Genomic DNA, 16,313 nt, shown 5'->3' with positions numbered 1-16,313 from the left:
CCCCAGTACCACAAAAAAAAAAAAAAAAATCTCCTAGGGACTGGGAGTGTAGCTCAGTAGCTCGGTGGTAGAGGGCACTCTTGGCGTGCACCAGGGCCTGGGCTCAATGCCCAGTATACAGGAGAAAGAAGAAAACTCTCCAGTCATTCTTTCCTTGGGAGCGCATTGCTGTTGCCTACCTGAGTTGCCCATGAGTGGGTTTGGGGTGGGAGCCATCTCTTGACCCTAATGGGCCTCCCCTGGGAGTCAGGCTCGGGACGTGAAGAAGTCAGGCTGCGTGGCCGGGTGAGGCTCAGCCTGAATGGTGGCTCCAGCTCCCCCTGTCCTGGCTTCACAGCCTTCTGGGCACAGAATAAAGGTTGTTTTTGTTTTGTCTCCATTGTAGGATCTTCTCATTTGGGGACAGTGCATCCTTCCTGAAGAGCTGCCCCTAGACTGCTAAAAATTCTGCTTTTCTTCATCTCTGCCTCGGGGAGGGGGTTGAGGTGGGGAAGCTCCTCCTAGTCTGGCCCTTTAGGAGAAGAAATGAGCTGGAAACACATTACCGTTGTCCCCTTCCCCCAACAACGGCCTGTTGGCTGTGCCGTTTATATCGTGGGTATGAGTCGCCTTGGCTAACGTGGTCTATTTCAAACCAAAGAGCAACTCAGCGATTAAGAGCAGGCCTTCCCACACTTGACTACTTAGCAGGACCCCATGACGGGTTCTTTCAAGATTCCCATTCTCAGGACCCGACTTCCAGAGGTTTGGATTTAGGGAGTGGACACTGGGGCCCAGGGAGCTATCTTAAGTCACTCCCTGGAATCTCTGCGGGTTCCAGGGACCCCCTGCACCCCCAAATCCGCAGATGCTCAAGTTCCTTATATCAAAATGGTGTCTTATCTGCATATAATCTATGCACATCTTCTTATATTTATTCATTCATTCGTTCATGCATCCTTCCTCCCTCCCTCTACCTTCTCTCTTCTCTTTCTTCTCTTTCTTTCTTTCTTTCTTTCTCTTATTTAATTCTTTCTCTCTTTCTTTCTTCTTTCTTTCTCTTCTTTCATTCTTTCTTTCTCTTCTCTCTTTTTTTCCTTCTTTCCTTCTTTCTTTCTCTTCTTTCATTCTTTCCTTCTTTCTTTCTTCCTTTCTTTTTTCTTTCTTTCTCTTCTTTCATTCTTTCTCACTTTTCTTTCTCTCCTTTCTTTCTTTCTTTCTTTCTTTCTTTCTTTCTTTCTTTCTTTCTTTCTTTCTTTCTCCTTTCTAGATATTGGACCCAAGGGCATTCTAACTCCAAGCCACACCCAAAACCCTCTAAGAAACTTAGAAAAAAATTTTTTTTTGAAACAGATTTTTGCTAAGTTACCATGTGTTGGCCTTGAAACTGTGATCCTCCTGTCTCAGCCTCCCAAGTAGTGGGATTACAGGTGTGCACCACCATGCCTGGCTTCCTATATACTTTAATCTCTTGTTTATGTCTAATACCTAAAACAATGCAAATGATATGTAGGTAGCTCAGTTGTTGTTTAGTGACTGATGACAAGGGGAATAGTCTGTATATGTTCAGTGCAGACACAGTTTTAACAAATACTGTTCCGACCCACAGTCAGATGGATACAGAAGCCACATACCGGGAGGAGCCGCTGCATATATTGTAAAAGCTCTGTGGGATTTTAATAGTCAGCCACATTTGGGATTCACCAGTTTGCAGCATCCAGGCTCCAGCTGTGGGCTTTACATGTGGGTGGTAAAAAGGAGTGTTTGTCTTTTTTTGCATAGACTGTATACAATGGCAAACCTCCATCCAGCACTTTTTATGAGGAGGACCCGTATTTTATTTCCTGCATTCCTTGCTGTCTAGCCATTCAAGAGGAAACTTGTCAACCCCTTTTCTTATGGATAGATGATGAGCTATCCATCTGGTAAAACATTAATATCTGTATGCATATGATAAACCTATAGGGGAAGGTTCATTCATTCAATGTGTGTTTCCTAAGCATCTACCATGTGTAAGAATGCAACCACTAATAAGACCCTTAAGTTTTATTTTTTTGGTGGTGGTACTGGGATTTTTGGAAGCCCTTCTACCTCCGGACTACACTCCCAGACCTATTTTTTATATTTTTATTTGGAAACAGGGTCTCTTAAGCCAGCGCGGCTGGCTTCGAACCAGCGTGATCCTCCTGTCTCCGCCTCCCAAGCGCGGGGATTACGAGCGTGCGCCACCACGCCCGGCTGACCCTTAAGTTTTAAGTGTATAGTCAAGGTGACCAACTGGGAAAATCAGCTATTTATCAATATGGCAAGAGCGACAATGGCGGCAGGCAAGCCAGACATGGCGGCACACACCTGTCATCCCAGTACTTGGGAAGATGAGACAGAAAGATCGCAGGTTTGAGACCAGCCTCATTGACTGAGCAAGATTCTCAGAAACTAAAAATATCATGTTTCAAAACAAAAAGTAAAAAAAAAAGGCTGGGGTGTAGCTTGAAGGTAGAATGTTCCTGGATTAAATTCCCAGTACCCCAACAATAAAAAAAATGACATGCACAGATGAACAGGAAATGTTGTCTAGTTCTAACGTGGCCCTCGTGCCTGTTGTCTGGTTGTGATTTGCAGACTGGCAAAATCAACGCTGGTCCTCATTCCTTTATTGGGTGTTCATGAGATCCTCTTCTCTTTCTTCACCGATGACCACCTTCAAGGATTTTGGAAACTTATACGACTCTTCATCCAGTTGACACTGAGCTCTTTCCACGTAAGTAGGCGTTGGACCACCATGCCTTGGTTTGGAGAAAATAAAATACACGTGGTCTAAGTAGACTCTGAATGGAGAGAACCTGGGGGTAAAAAGAAATTTCTAGCATCAGCATGCTTTGTTGGTGAGGCTCCTCCGTCCGAGAAGGATGTGCAGATAGGGAAGTATTTACTGGGTCCTTCCAGTGAGCTTCAGTGACTCAGAAGGGGAAAATGGGCTGGTCCTGGGCTGTAATAGGTAGTGTGACTCAACAATCTCGTCACCGTGAGTGTCAACATGAAGCCTTTTATTAAGGGCCTATTTTTGCTGGGTTCTCTGCAGAGCGTTGTGCAAAGTAAACCTTGCTTGTGTTTCAGGTGACATGCGCAGAGGACAATGCTACGGCTCAGGCAGCTTTTGAGCCTGACAGCTGTGGGGGGGCGGGGGTTGAGATTAGAAACAGGAGAAGGCCAGCTGTGGTTAGGTGACCTGACTATTTTTAAGCCATCGCTTAAACCATCCGTGACTTGGCGGCTTAAAATGCCCATTTTTTTTTTTTTATTATTTCTTGTGATGATGCTGGGAGTCAGGAACCTAGGTAGGACATGGTAGAACTGGCATCTTGGCCAACATTCTCACCGCTCTGATCCAAAGCAACTGACCACACAACTCTAAGGAAAGAAGATTGATTTGCTCACAGTTTCTTGGAGATTCCTGGTTCAGACCAGGTGAAGCTGGGATCTGAGGCTCAGGCGTGGTGGTGGGAAGCAGAGACAGGGCAATGGGAAGAGCTTACACAAAGCTCCACTCACATCCTGGAGGCCAGACGCAAGAGAGCCAATGAGCAAGGAGACCCAAAGACACAGACAGCACCATCCCTAAGGCCATACCCTCAGGTACACACCTTCTCTAGCCACACCCCACCAACCTAGGTTACCGCACAATAAGTCAATTACAATGGATTTACCTATCACCGAGATTACAACTCTCAAAACTCAATTGCATCAACCCCGAGCATCAATTTATGAGCTCTTCAGGGGAAATTCTCTAACTATAACAGATGGCTAACCTCTGTTCCTACGGGACTGAGGGGGCTGGAGCTAGCTTCCATGACAGCTGGGGACAGCTGCCTTTGGGTCAAAATCTACGGCTTCATTTCTGCCACCTATATTTTTTTTATATCTGTATGGTGTTAGGATCTTTCGCATTCTATGAGTTCTTTCCCGGTGGTCTCTCCACAGGGCAGCTGAGATTCCTATATGTCAGCTCAAGGTTCCCAAGAGTACAAAAGTGGGAGCTGCCTGACGTTTTGAATGCCTGGTCCTGGAACCAGCCCCTTGAGGCTGCCTTATGCTGTTTAACGCGAGTCATAGACCGAGCCTGAAATGCATTGGTGGGGGCTGCATGGGGGCCATGCAGACAGGGAGGCATGTCTCATCAGCAAAGGCCACTCATGCAACCGGTTATCGCTCCATGGAGTAGTAATCTTAGAATTAATTGACTAATTAATTGGCAAAGGATATGGACATCTTACTAGCTCAAGGTGGTTGAGGACAATTTCTGATCAGTCATTGGCTGAGCATTAAACTCTTGTGAACAGAGGCAGGAGACCGGTCTCACAGACATCAGTGGCTATACACCACAAAGAGAGATTCCTCAGAACTAAACTAATAGTCCAGAAATGTTACCAAACCAACAAATGATAATCACCATCAATGCAGGAGTGAGGAGTGGGGATCGAATCCTGAGGTGCTGTATTACCTAAAACTTCCATCAATGGACAAATTAATAATAATAATAATAATAATAATAATAATAATAATAACAATGAGATGTACAAAGAAATAGGAAAGTGTAACCCATACTCCAGACAAAAAGCAGTCCATGGAGACTCTCTGAGGGATCCAGATGTTGGAATTAGCAGGCTACCGCTTCATAGACGCCTTTATAAATATGTTCAAAGAATGAAAGAAAATCATGTTCAAAGAGCTAAAGGGAAGTATGATGATGATGAATTTGAGGATTTCAATCTAAAGAGAAAAATTATAAAAATAGAAACCAAATGTAAATTCTGGAATTGGAAAGTACAGTAACCGAGCTGAAAATGTCACTAGAAAGGTGCGCTCTCAAGATTTAAGATGGCAGAAGAAAAAATTAATGTACTCGAAGATTGGTTAATTGAGACGATCCAGTCTGCTAAACAAAAAGAAAACAGAATGAAGAGAAACCGCAGCTTTGGAGGCTTTGGGAGTGCCACCAAGGATGCCAGCATACACACGTGGAAGTTTCAGAAGGGAAGGAGAGATAGAAGGATAGGAAAATATTTGGAGAAATAACGCTTGAGAATTTTCCAAGTTTGATGAAAAATTTTAATCTATACATCCAGGAAGTTTCATGAACTTCATATATCAGAAAACAAAGATATACGTAACTAGAAACATACCGATCAAACCGTTGAAAATCAACCACAAAGAAAGTCTTGAAATTAATGAGAGAATAATAACTCAGTATGTGAAGGGTCCAACCATACAATTAACAACTGACTAGTCCTCAGAACGATGGAGGCAGGAAGGCAGTGGCATGCCATGCTGAAAATGCCGAAAGGTAAATAAAACTTATCAACCAAGAATTTGCAGGTTCGAAGCCAGCCTCAGCAACTTAGTGAGAGCCTGTTTCCAGATAAAAAAAAATAAAATAGGGCTGGGCGTGTTGCCCGGAGGTAGAATACCCCTGAATTACATCCCTAGTATCACAAAACAAACAAACAAACACCAATATTGGTGCACACCAGTAATTAATTATTGGTGCGCACCAATAATCCCAGTACTTGGGAGGCTGAGAAAGAAGGATCACAGGTTCAAGGACAGCCTGGGCAATTTAGCAAGACACTCAACAACCTGGTGAAACTGTGCTTCAAAACAAAAATACATAAAGGGCTGGGGGTGTAGCTGAGAGGTAGAATTCACCTGGGTTCAATCTAGATTTTTACACACACACACACACACACACACACACACACACACACACACACACACTGTCCAGCAAAATTGTGTTTCAAGATGAAGGTGAACTAAAGACATTTTTCAGATAAACAATGGCAGAGAACTTGCTGGCGAGCACTCCTACAAGAAATCTCAAAGGAAATGTTTTAGGCTGGAGAAAATGTCAATATACAAATAGCCCAAATCCACATAAAGAAATAAATAATGTTGGAAAAGGTAGACAGGTAAACGGGAAACACTGTGCGGTATATAGAGATATTTTTCCTTCGCTTCCCTTAACTGCTTTTAAAGAAATAAAAGATTTTATAACAATGATCCATTGTGTTAATTGATTATATAAAGATCAATATATAATGGCAATAATAACAGAAGAGAGAAATGAATAATGGAGCTTCCTTGGAGGAAATTTGTGTATTTTTTTTACCAGAATTAACTAAAATAATTAATTAAAAATAGATTTTTTTTATTGGTGCATTGCAGTCATGCATCTTAATGGGATAAAAGACTTGGGGAGATATACACGCATACATCACCCAGTAAGCCCTTACCCGAGCCCCATCCCATTCCCTCCCCATCCCTCCTACCTGTGCGCGGCTTAGTGATTGACTTTGATATGTTTGTTTAAGTATATTTGCAATCCTCGGAATAAATACTAAGAAAATACCTAAAAATGTAGTAAAAATACCAGCCAAGGAGCTAAAATTGTGCTCTGACAACGTCTGCTGAACATGAAACTCTTTGTCATTGGATCTTTACAATATCTCTGTGAAAGAGAAATTATCATATTCAGTGTGTGTGTGTGTGTGTGTGTGTGTGTGTGTGTCACTGGAAATTGAACTCAAGGGCATTCTACCTCTGAGCTACACTCGCAGCCCTACTTTATTTTTAATTCTGAAACAGGGTCTCACTAAGTGGCTGAGAGCCTTGCTAAGTTGTTGAGGCTGGCCTTGAACCCACGATCCTCCTGTCTTAGTTTCCCCCTATCCTGAGATGATAGGCATGCACCACCAAGCCTGGCTATTATACGCATATATATATATTTTTTTTGGTGGTACTGGGGATGAAACCCAGGGGCCTTCTACCTCTGGGCTATACTCCCAGACCTATTTTATATTTTTATTTGGAAACAGGGTCTCTTAAGCCAGCACGGCTGGCTTCGAACCTTCACGATCCTCCTGTCTCTGCCTCCCAAGCGTGGGAATTACAAGCGTGCGCCACCACGCCCGACTAGTGTACCCATTTAAAAGATGAAAGAACTGAGGTTTAGAGGACTTGTAAATGCTAACAGGTGACAGAGATGAGGTTTTTATGCAGAGCTTAAGTGTCTGCCTGTAATGGCCATGCCATATGGCGCTGCTTGGGTGCACTATAAGGGTCATAACCCGAATCCATAGAGCTCACCAGACCAGATTAAACCCACCGCCACCAGACAGGCCCAGGCGCTGGGATTCTACGCACAGAGCAGAGTGCATTGGCTTGCCTACTTCATACCCTCCAGAGACAGAGGAGACAGAGCCCGAGACAGCCTGACAGCTGGACAAGGTGGCTTCCCTCCTGCTGGAGCTGGATTCTTTGCGGCTTTGAACAGAGTACACATTGGTCCCTTTTTAATTTTTTTTTTCATCATCAAAACATGTTTAACGTATTTCAATCTTCGGGGGGGATTTTTAAAAGCTAAGATTTAGTCATTTGGTTTTTCTGTGTCGCTTGGCCTTAATCTTCTTTAAAAGGTAATCCCAAATTAGAAAAGAAAAGCAAAATCCTATCGTTGTTGTGTCAGCGGGATTTGGTGGCCTTTTTCTCTTCTGAACCCTCGGTGGCCGGCCGCGTGGCACGCGTGCCCGTGGCCTCTCCCCGGGGTTCCCTGGGCGGCTCACACCACATTCTCCTTTTGTTCCAGGGTTTCCTCGTGGCCTTGCAGTACGGCTTTGCCAATGGAGAGGTATGCTCCCCAGCTGCCATCCTAGCTCCCTGGGAGGCGGGGGCTGGACTCCCGCTGTCCCCAGAGGCTTCTGCTTACGTGTTGGTGCCGCGCGCCCTGCATGTGTCGCGACAAACTTGTACTGTGAGCCCCCAGTGGGAGAGAACGGGAGGTGCCTTAGGCAGATGGCAAAAGGAGTCGGGAGGGGTACAAGGATGCTCAGACGAGACCCAGCCCTGGCCCGGCTGGAGACCCACTAGGATGAAAGTGGGACCAAGGAAACACCCGTGAAGTTGGAGTCCAAATTTCCGGATTCAAGCTGAGCGTGGTGGCGCACACTTGTAATCCCGGTACTTGGGAGGCTGAAACAGGAGGATCGTAGGTTCAAGGCCAGTCTCAGTAACTTAGTGAAGCCCTCTACAACTTAGTGAGATCCTCTTTCAAATATAAAATAAGTTAAAATAGGGCTGGGGGTGTAGCTCAGTGGTAGAATGCCCCTGGGCTCAATCCCCAGTACCACCAAACAAACAAACAAACAAACAAACAAACAAACAAACCAAGTCTATTCACTCACATCATGAGGTCTATAGTGAGGTTGCTGAAACTTACTTAGTCTCAAGTAAGGTATGATATGGGGATAGCAATTTTCCCTACCTTTCAGAGACGCCCTGAGCATGCTGAATGCATAGTAAAGGCTAACATCTGGAAGAATACTTTTTTTGTTGTTGTTGCTGGCCTTAGCTAGGATGTGTAGTCTCACCACAGGCTCAAAGGCCATAGAGCACTGAAACCTCTGAACCTCTAAGCCAAAATAAACCTTTTTTTTTTTTATGGAACCCAGGGGCATTCGACCTCTGAGCTACACCCCCTGCCCCTATTTTTTATTCTTTATTTTGAGACAGGGTTTCACTAAGTTGCAGAGGGCCTCACTAAGTAGATGAGGCTGTCCGCGAACCGTGATCCTCCAGTCTCAGCCTCCCAAATGCTGGGATTACAAGCATGTGCCACCACTACACCCGGCTTGGAAGCATACTTTTTATTAATTTATTGTTTGGCACTGCAGAGTGAACCCAGGTTGTTCTACTTCTGAGCCACAACCCCAGCCTGACTTTTTTTTTTTTTTTACTTTAAAACAAGGTCTCACTAAATGGTGGAAGGTTTCACTAAGTTACTGAAGCTGGTCCCCAAAATGTGTGAGTCTCCTGTCTCAGCTTCCCAAATCCTGGGATTACAGGTGGGCGTCAACATGCTTAGCTAATATTTATCAATATTATTGCTTGGATCCAAGCAGTTCTCTGTTTCCCTGATGTGTCAGTCAGCTTTCTGTTACTGTGACAAAAACCTGAGATAATCAACTTAAGAAAAAAGGTTTATTTTGGCTTAGAGGTTCAGAGGTTTCAGTGCTCTATAGCCTTTGAGCCTGTGGTGAGACCACACATCCTAGCTAAGAGCTCATTGTAGAGTGAGCTGCCCATTTTATAGGGTCAAAGAGACAGAAAGAAGCAAAACTGGAGTCCCAGTATCCCCTCTAAAGCCACACCCCCAATGACCTAACTCCCTCCCACTAGGCGCCACCTCTTTTTTTTTTTCAGTACTGGGGATTGAACCCACGGGCATTCTACTTCTGAGCTACACCCCCAGCCCTTTCTATTTTGAAACCTGGTCCCGCTAAGTTACTGTGAGCCTGCTTCAAATCTGCAATCCTCCTGTCTCAGCTTCCCGAGTGAGTACTGGGATTCCAGGGGTGCCCCCACCACGCCTGTCTAAAGGTCCTGATTGGCTTCCTTTGCACTTCCAGAATCAGGCAACATTTCATTCTACGGAACAAACAAGTATGTCGATGGGCTGAACAGCAGGCATCGGCTTGAGAGGCCAAGGCTGAGAAAGGCAGAAATTAAGGACAAAAAGTAGATTGGTTGTTTCAAGGTTACTTTCCTTGTTTTTATAAGGAAAAAAAAAAGTAGAAAAAGCAGTTGGCAAAAAACTGGTAGAAAAGTAACTGGTTGACATCACGTGATGTCCAGTTACCTCTTTGTGTATAGGCGTTGAGGCAGATGGAACTTCATTATCGTGCTGATCGAAACAGGCCTGTTTGGGAAATTTGGCTGTTCTCTCCCTCTCCCCCTCCCCCTCCCCCTCCCTCTCCCTCCCCCTCCCCCTTCCTCTCCCTCTCCCTCTCCCTCCCTCTCCCCCTCCCTCTCCCCCTCTCCCTCTCCCTCTCCCCCTCCCCCTCCCCCTCCCCCTCCCTCTCCCTCCCCCCTCCCCCTCCCCCTCCCTCTCCCTCCCCCTCCCCCTCCCTCTCCCTCTCCCTCCCTCTCCCCCTCTCCCTCTCCCTCCCCCTCCCTCTCTCCCTCTCCCCCTCTCCCTCTCCCTCTCCCTCCCTCTCCCCTCCCTTTCCCTCCCTCCCTCTCTCTCTCCCCCTCTCCCCCTCCCCCTCCCCCTCTCTCCCTCTCTCTCTCTCCCTCTCCCTCTCTCTCTCTATTTGCTGGAAGGCCACTTAACTCGGAGACAGTAACCCCGCCTTTGTCTCCCCTGCAGGTCAAGGCCGAGCTGCGGAAGGCCTGGGCCCGCTTCTTGCTCGCCGGCCACTCGGGCTGCACAGCCTGGGTCCTGGGCAAGAACTTCCCGTTCCTGGGGAAATGCTCCAAGAAGCTGTCGGAGGGAGACGGTGCGGAGGCGCCTCCGAAGCTGCAGTCCTCCACTGGCGGTTCACACCTGGCCGCACAGGGACAGGGGGGACCCGGGGCCCGGTCTCAGCGGGGCCCCGCTGCCTGGCCCCGGGGCAGCAGCTTGTCAGAGAGCAGCGACGGAGACTTCACCCTGGCCAACACCATGGAAGAGATTCTGGAAGAGAGCGAGGTCTAGGGCGGGTACCCACTACTCTAGATCGTGACCCGGGGAATCATGGGAAGGCCAAGGAGGAGGAAGGATGCTGCTGAGCAGCCGGGTCGTTCCCTCCCATTGGCTGCGACTTAAGTCTGTCTCCAGGTCCTGTGAGCTCTGTGTACATGAGACTGCGTGTTCTCTTACTAATTACTGCTGGTGTATTTCCCACAATGATCACTGATTCCCGGTGAGTGAGACCCCACCTCCTGTTAAATAGAGCCTGTAATTCAACCCTTGGGAGGCTGAGACAGGAGAATCACAGATTGGAGGCCAGCCTCAGCCACTTAGCAAGACCCTCAACCACTTTAGTGAGACCCTGTTTCAAAATAAATCAGGGCTGGGGATGTAGCTGGGAAGTAGAATGCCCCCTGGGTTCAATTTCCAGTATCTCTTCTCTAAAGCAAACAAACAAACAGAGTCCAGTTAATATCTCTTGCTCCTTTCTGGAGCATGATTTCCACATGAGGTTGGGTTTAGGGTACATAAAGGTCCCCTAGGATGGTTTATGAATGCCAATTTCTAGACTCATAGCAGAAGAGAGAGAGAGAGAGAGAGAGAGAGAGAGAGAGAGAGAGAGAGAGAGACAGAAAGAGACAGAGACAGACAGACAGACAGAGAGAGACAGAGACAGAGACAGATCTTGGGAGATGGCCAGGTACTAGCGCTAACACTCATCCCAGGTAATTCTGAAGCAGGTGCATTTTGGGAAACCCTGGGCTGGGTGAAGAAGCTAGGAGCTGGCATAGCCCACGGTAGGCTGAAGCAAGGATGGCCTGCCTCCTGACTGTGGACGGTTCAGGATGGCCTCTGCCGTCCTCAGCGAGGCTCCGGGCCGCACCCCAGCCCCCGTCCTCTCTCGCGCCTCCCCCCTCCTCTCCTGTCCAGTCTTGCCTCGGTTCTGCCTGTGCTCAGCAAAGTTCTGCAGAAGCTGTCACAACCCCATCCATCCCGGGACAAACGGCCCCGGCTCCCGGGCACTTTCTGGAGGTCGTCCCTGGTTTTCTCCTCTACCTGCTTTTTGGACCGTGGCTGGCTTTAGATTCCACAGGCTGGAAATGCCCCCTCCTTATCTGGACCCATTGATGGCCACGGCGCAGTCTCAGGAGGTTTATCCACGACGGCGCAGTCTCAGGAGGTTTACCAGGACTCTCCCCAACTCTGGTCCCCTCCATAAGAACCCCAATCTCTGGGTGGATGCTGAACGCTGGATGGGGCCCAGGAAGAGGAAAAGGACTTCGGCGGAATCTGGACACGCAGAGGGTGGTGCTGGCCGGGGCCCTGGGAGCTGGCTCGTGTACCAGAACCTGACTTGAGGGGGGAGCGAGGAGGCCAGGCAGTGAGGTCAGGCTCAGGGACTGACACCGTGAAGCAAGGGGCCGCGGCAAAGCGAGGGAGGCGGTGGCCGTGAGACACCGGGGGACCGTGCAGGCGGCGGCTGCAGACTGAGCAGTGGATGTGGACAGGGCTGGGGGATGTGCCTGCGGAGCTGAACGCTGGCTTATGTTAGGGGGTGCCGATACGATGCTATGATACTTCCCGAGTAGGGCTGCCACGTTTATCAAATAAAATATGATGCTCTTGACACGTCTGAATTTCAGATGAATGACTAATCTTGTATAAGTATAACCCATAGGACATCTTTAATCTGAAGTGCAAATGTAACTGCACATCTCCCTCCCTCCTTCCTTCCTTCCTTCCTCCCTCCCTTCCATCCTTCCTTCCTTCCTTCTTTCCTTCCTTTCTTCATCTTCCTTCCTTCCTTCCTTCCTTCCTTCCTCCCTCCCTCCCTCCCTCCCTCCCTTCCATCCTTCCTTCTTTCCTTCCTTCCTTTCTTCTTCCTTCCTTCCTTCCTTCCTTCCTTCCTTCCTTCCTTCCTTCCTTCTTCCTCCTTTCTTCCTTCTTTAATGACACTGGGGATTGAACCCAAAGGCCGTCTGCTCTACAACCCCAGATCTTTTAATGTTTTATTTTGAGACATCATCTCCCTAAGTTGCCGAGGGTCTCACTAAGTTACTGAGGCTGGCCTCAAACCTGCAATCCTCCTGTCTCACCCTCCGCAGTCCTGGAATTCCAGGCATGCGCCACCACACCGGCTCTGTCTTTGACCTGGCAACTCTCTTTTCAAGAGTCCTTTGCAGCAGATCCAGGGTGAGCACCAGACAACGAGTCTCTCACTTCTGAAAAACTCAGCGATCGAAATAAATTGTACTTTGAATGCCATACCCTGAAAATCAAACCACAACTCCCAGTCCTTCCCCCCTCCCCCCGCGGGTCTGGGGATGGGACCCAGGGACATTCTACCTCCGAGCTACACCCCCTGCCCTATTTTTTATTCTTTATTTTGAAACAGGGTCTCACTAAGTTGCAGAAGGCGTCACTAAGTAGCTGAGGCTGTCTGCAAACCACGATCCTCTGGTCTCAGCCTCCTGGCCCCTGGGCCTTTTATACAAATAAAGTTTTATTAACACCAGGGTGGGAGTGAGCATGAGACCAGAGAAGCCGGCCCCTGCACACCGGCTCTGAGCCTGCCTCGATCTCCAGTGTGCACACTGTTCATCAGAGACTGCTTAACACTAATCCTGATTTTTAAATGACTGCATTAGGCTATTATGTGTCTCGATTAGGGAGCCTTTGAGTACCCCGTACATTTGACTCTGTTCCTGTTGGACCTGACGGCCCCCAGGAAGCACGCACCCCCCCCCCCCGCCCAAGAATCACTCACAGGCAGAAGTCGATGCAATCAGCAAGAGGTTTATTTAGGCCAGTGCTGGGGTTGCCTCGCAAACAAGGGGGAAGCGACCCCCGGTAACCAAGGCTTACAGCTTTTATACTCTTAAAACACAAAAGTACAGTTACCATTAAGCATTAGGTGTCTCATTGTCATTGGTTCTTACTTCTTTTTTTTTAAATTTATTTTTTATTGGTGCAATGTATTCATACATCATAATGGTATAAAGAAAATATTTTTGTAGACATACATGCACACATCGCCCAGTTAGCCCCTACCCGATCCCCACCCGTTCCCTCCCCATCCCTCCTTCCCATGCTTGGCTTAGTGGTTGACATCTAGTTTTATAGCAATTTATCCAATATTAAAGATGATAATCTCACATAACAGTTTCATTTGTCTGATACCAAGCTTTTGATGACTTAAAGATAACATTTCAATATTTCTTTTTGCTTTCTTTCTTACCAGAGAATATTTTTTCTTTTTTTTTTTTAGGTGAAACTCTCATACATTTATTTATTTATTTTTCAGAAAAAAATCTATCCTGATATGGAATATGAACTCTAGATACCCAAAACAATCTCAAAGAAGAACAAAGCTAGAAGATATATATTTTCTGATTTCAAACCATATAAAGCTACAATAATTGTAACAATGTAGTACTGTTATAACCTTTACTAGCATTGGGTAGTTTATCAGGTATTATTCTTTTTGGCACTTAGCAACAGTTGCAGCTAGCAACAGTTTCTGCGGTGAGCCAGTTTCTGGAACACAGGGAAGTAAAGTCCCAGCAACGGACAGTCCCAGTACCTGTAAACAGGGGCACTGGGGCGGAAAGTCCCGAATGCCGGGGTGGCTGGGGTCTTACACCCCCCCCCCCCAGTTTGTAAGACGGGAACAGAATTAAAGGCCTCAGGCAGGTGCATAATGAAACAAAGATTTATTTTTTGGTATTTAGATAATTCATAGCTCAATCATTCTTCCAAGCCAGGTGTGGTGGTAAGTGTCTATCATTCCAGCTATTTGGAAAATGGAGGCAGGAGGACCACAAGTTTGAGTCCAGCCTGGGCAACTTAAAAAAATAAAATAAAGCCAGGCGTGGTGGCGCACGCTTTTAAACCCCATGCTTGGAAGGCGGAGACAGGAGGATCGTGCAGGTTTGAAGCCAGCCTTGCTGGCTTAAGAGACCCTGTTTCAAAAATATAAAATAGGTCTGGGAGTGTAGCCCGGAGGTAGAAGGGCTTCCAGGAACCCCAGTACCACCAAAAATAAAAATAAAAAATAAAGCCGGGCGTGGTGGCACACACTTGTAATCCCGCGCTTGGGAGGCGGAGACAGGAGGATCGTGCAGGTTTGAAGCCAGCCTTGCTGGCTTAAGAGACCCTGTTTCCAAAATAAAATATAAAATGTGTCTGGGAGTGTAGCCCGGAGGTACAAAGGTTTCCAGGAACCTCAGTACCACCAAAATAAATAAAATAAAATAAATAAATAAATAAATAAATAAATAAATAAATATAAAAAGGGACTTGGGGAGGTAGAATGCTGGTGTTGGGCCTCTGAGGCCAATCCACAGTACAGAAGAAAACATATGTGTCCTTGCAATTCTCCCCTTTCTGCGAATGTCTGGGTCCCCCGTCTGCAGTCCATCAGCCACTAGAAAGCTGGGGTCAGCTCGTACTCCCCGAGGGTCTGCAGCCCAGAGCCCGTGAGAGTCTACTTTGGTCAAACGAGACAATACTGAAACCTCTCTGGAGCCTCAGGTGCCAGAAGCCTGCTACAAATAGGAAAAACCGTTTCTTCCCCAAAGCATTTGTAAATAAGTTTCCCAGCGCCCCCTCCACAAATGGGGTGTCTACCCTCTCTGCTTGCTCTTCACCTGCTGATGACCAAATCAAGTTTATCTAAGTCAATTTTCATGTTTTCTTTTCTTTTCTTTCTTTTTGCAGGTCTGGGGATGAAACCCAGGGACATTCTACCTCCGAGCTACAACCCCAGCCCTATTTTTAATTCTTTATTTTGAAACAGGGTCTCAGTGAGTTGCAAAGGGCCTCACTAAATAGTAGTTGAGGCTGTCCGTGAACCACGATCCTCCTGTCTCAGCCTCTCAAAAGCTGGGATGACAAGCCTGCGCCCCCACACCCGACTTTTACCTGTTCTTTTACATCGGACGTCTCTATGGCGTCGAGAGAATCCTGGGTGCTGTTTCTGAGCAGAAGTGGGGAGAAGATTGTGGCATTTAGGTGGTGCATTATCTTGGAGACCAGAGGAGGAGCCCGAGGGGGAGGGGCCATAAGTAGAGGTCAGAGGTCAAAAGGGGAAGGCAACTGTCTCCCCTTTTTTAGGCCACCCCTGAATCATTCAGGGTGCTAGTTACCTTGCGTTTCTCACCTGGCCCGACAATCCCTTTCTGGAAACTTCTTAAAGAGATTGATGGTTGGGCCTGACTCCGGATGCCCAGACTGAATTGGTTTGAATGGGCCTGGGCTTTGGTATTTTTATTAGTTTCTTAGTGATTTTTTTTTTAAATTGGGGTAAAAAGAGACATAACACAAAATCTACCATTTTAACCCTTTTTTTGTGGTACTGGGGTTCCTGGAAGCCCTTCTGCCTCCGGGCTACACTCCCAGACCCATTTTATACTTTTTTAATTTTATTAGTGCATTGTAATCATACATCACATTGGAGTACAAGACTTGAGAGGATATACAAGCACACATCATCCAATTAGCCCTCATCCAGCCCCCATCCCATTCCCTCCCCTTCCCTGATCCCATGCTTATTTGGTGATTAACTTTGATACATATGTTTATGTACCTCCTGCTTTTTAAAGAGGCTCCATCCTCCCCTATTCCATACCCTCTGATTGGTCACCTTAGTTGCTTCACTGTAGGGCCCTTTCTATAGCTCGACCTCTTTCTGTTACCCTTTTCCTCCTAGTTATTGCTGATTAGGGGAAGCATCTGGTTTTCATTTTCTGTGATATTTCTCTGTGCATGCCACGTTGAAAGTACCGATCCCACTCTTGACGGCCACAGTAGTGACTTGGCTACCTGGTGG

General features: G+C 46.9%; 1 protein-coding gene across 1 annotated transcript in view; it reads left to right on the top strand.

Annotated features, from left to right (window-relative positions):
* Positions 1 to 10,507, top strand: part of GLP2R (glucagon like peptide 2 receptor) — a gene marked incomplete at its 3' end in the record, with an annotated part of 81,324 nt that extends 70,817 nt beyond the window's left edge. Inside the window, exons 11-13 of the mRNA XM_080713948.1 lie at positions 2,602 to 2,740; positions 7,622 to 7,663; positions 10,181 to 10,507. Coding sequence (XP_080570074.1) covers positions 2,602 to 2,740; positions 7,622 to 7,663; positions 10,181 to 10,507 — 508 coding nt within the window. The remainder of the gene's footprint in view (positions 1 to 2,601; positions 2,741 to 7,621; positions 7,664 to 10,180) is intronic.
* Positions 10,508 to 16,313: the final 5,806 nt, after the last annotated feature.

Source organism: Muscardinus avellanarius (assembly GCF_963383645.1).
Source record: "Muscardinus avellanarius genome assembly, chromosome: 16".
NCBI lineage: Eukaryota > Metazoa > Chordata > Mammalia > Rodentia > Gliridae > Muscardinus > Muscardinus avellanarius.
Note: the sequence above shows the minus strand (reverse complement) of the source record. Positions and strands in the feature narration are given on the sequence as shown.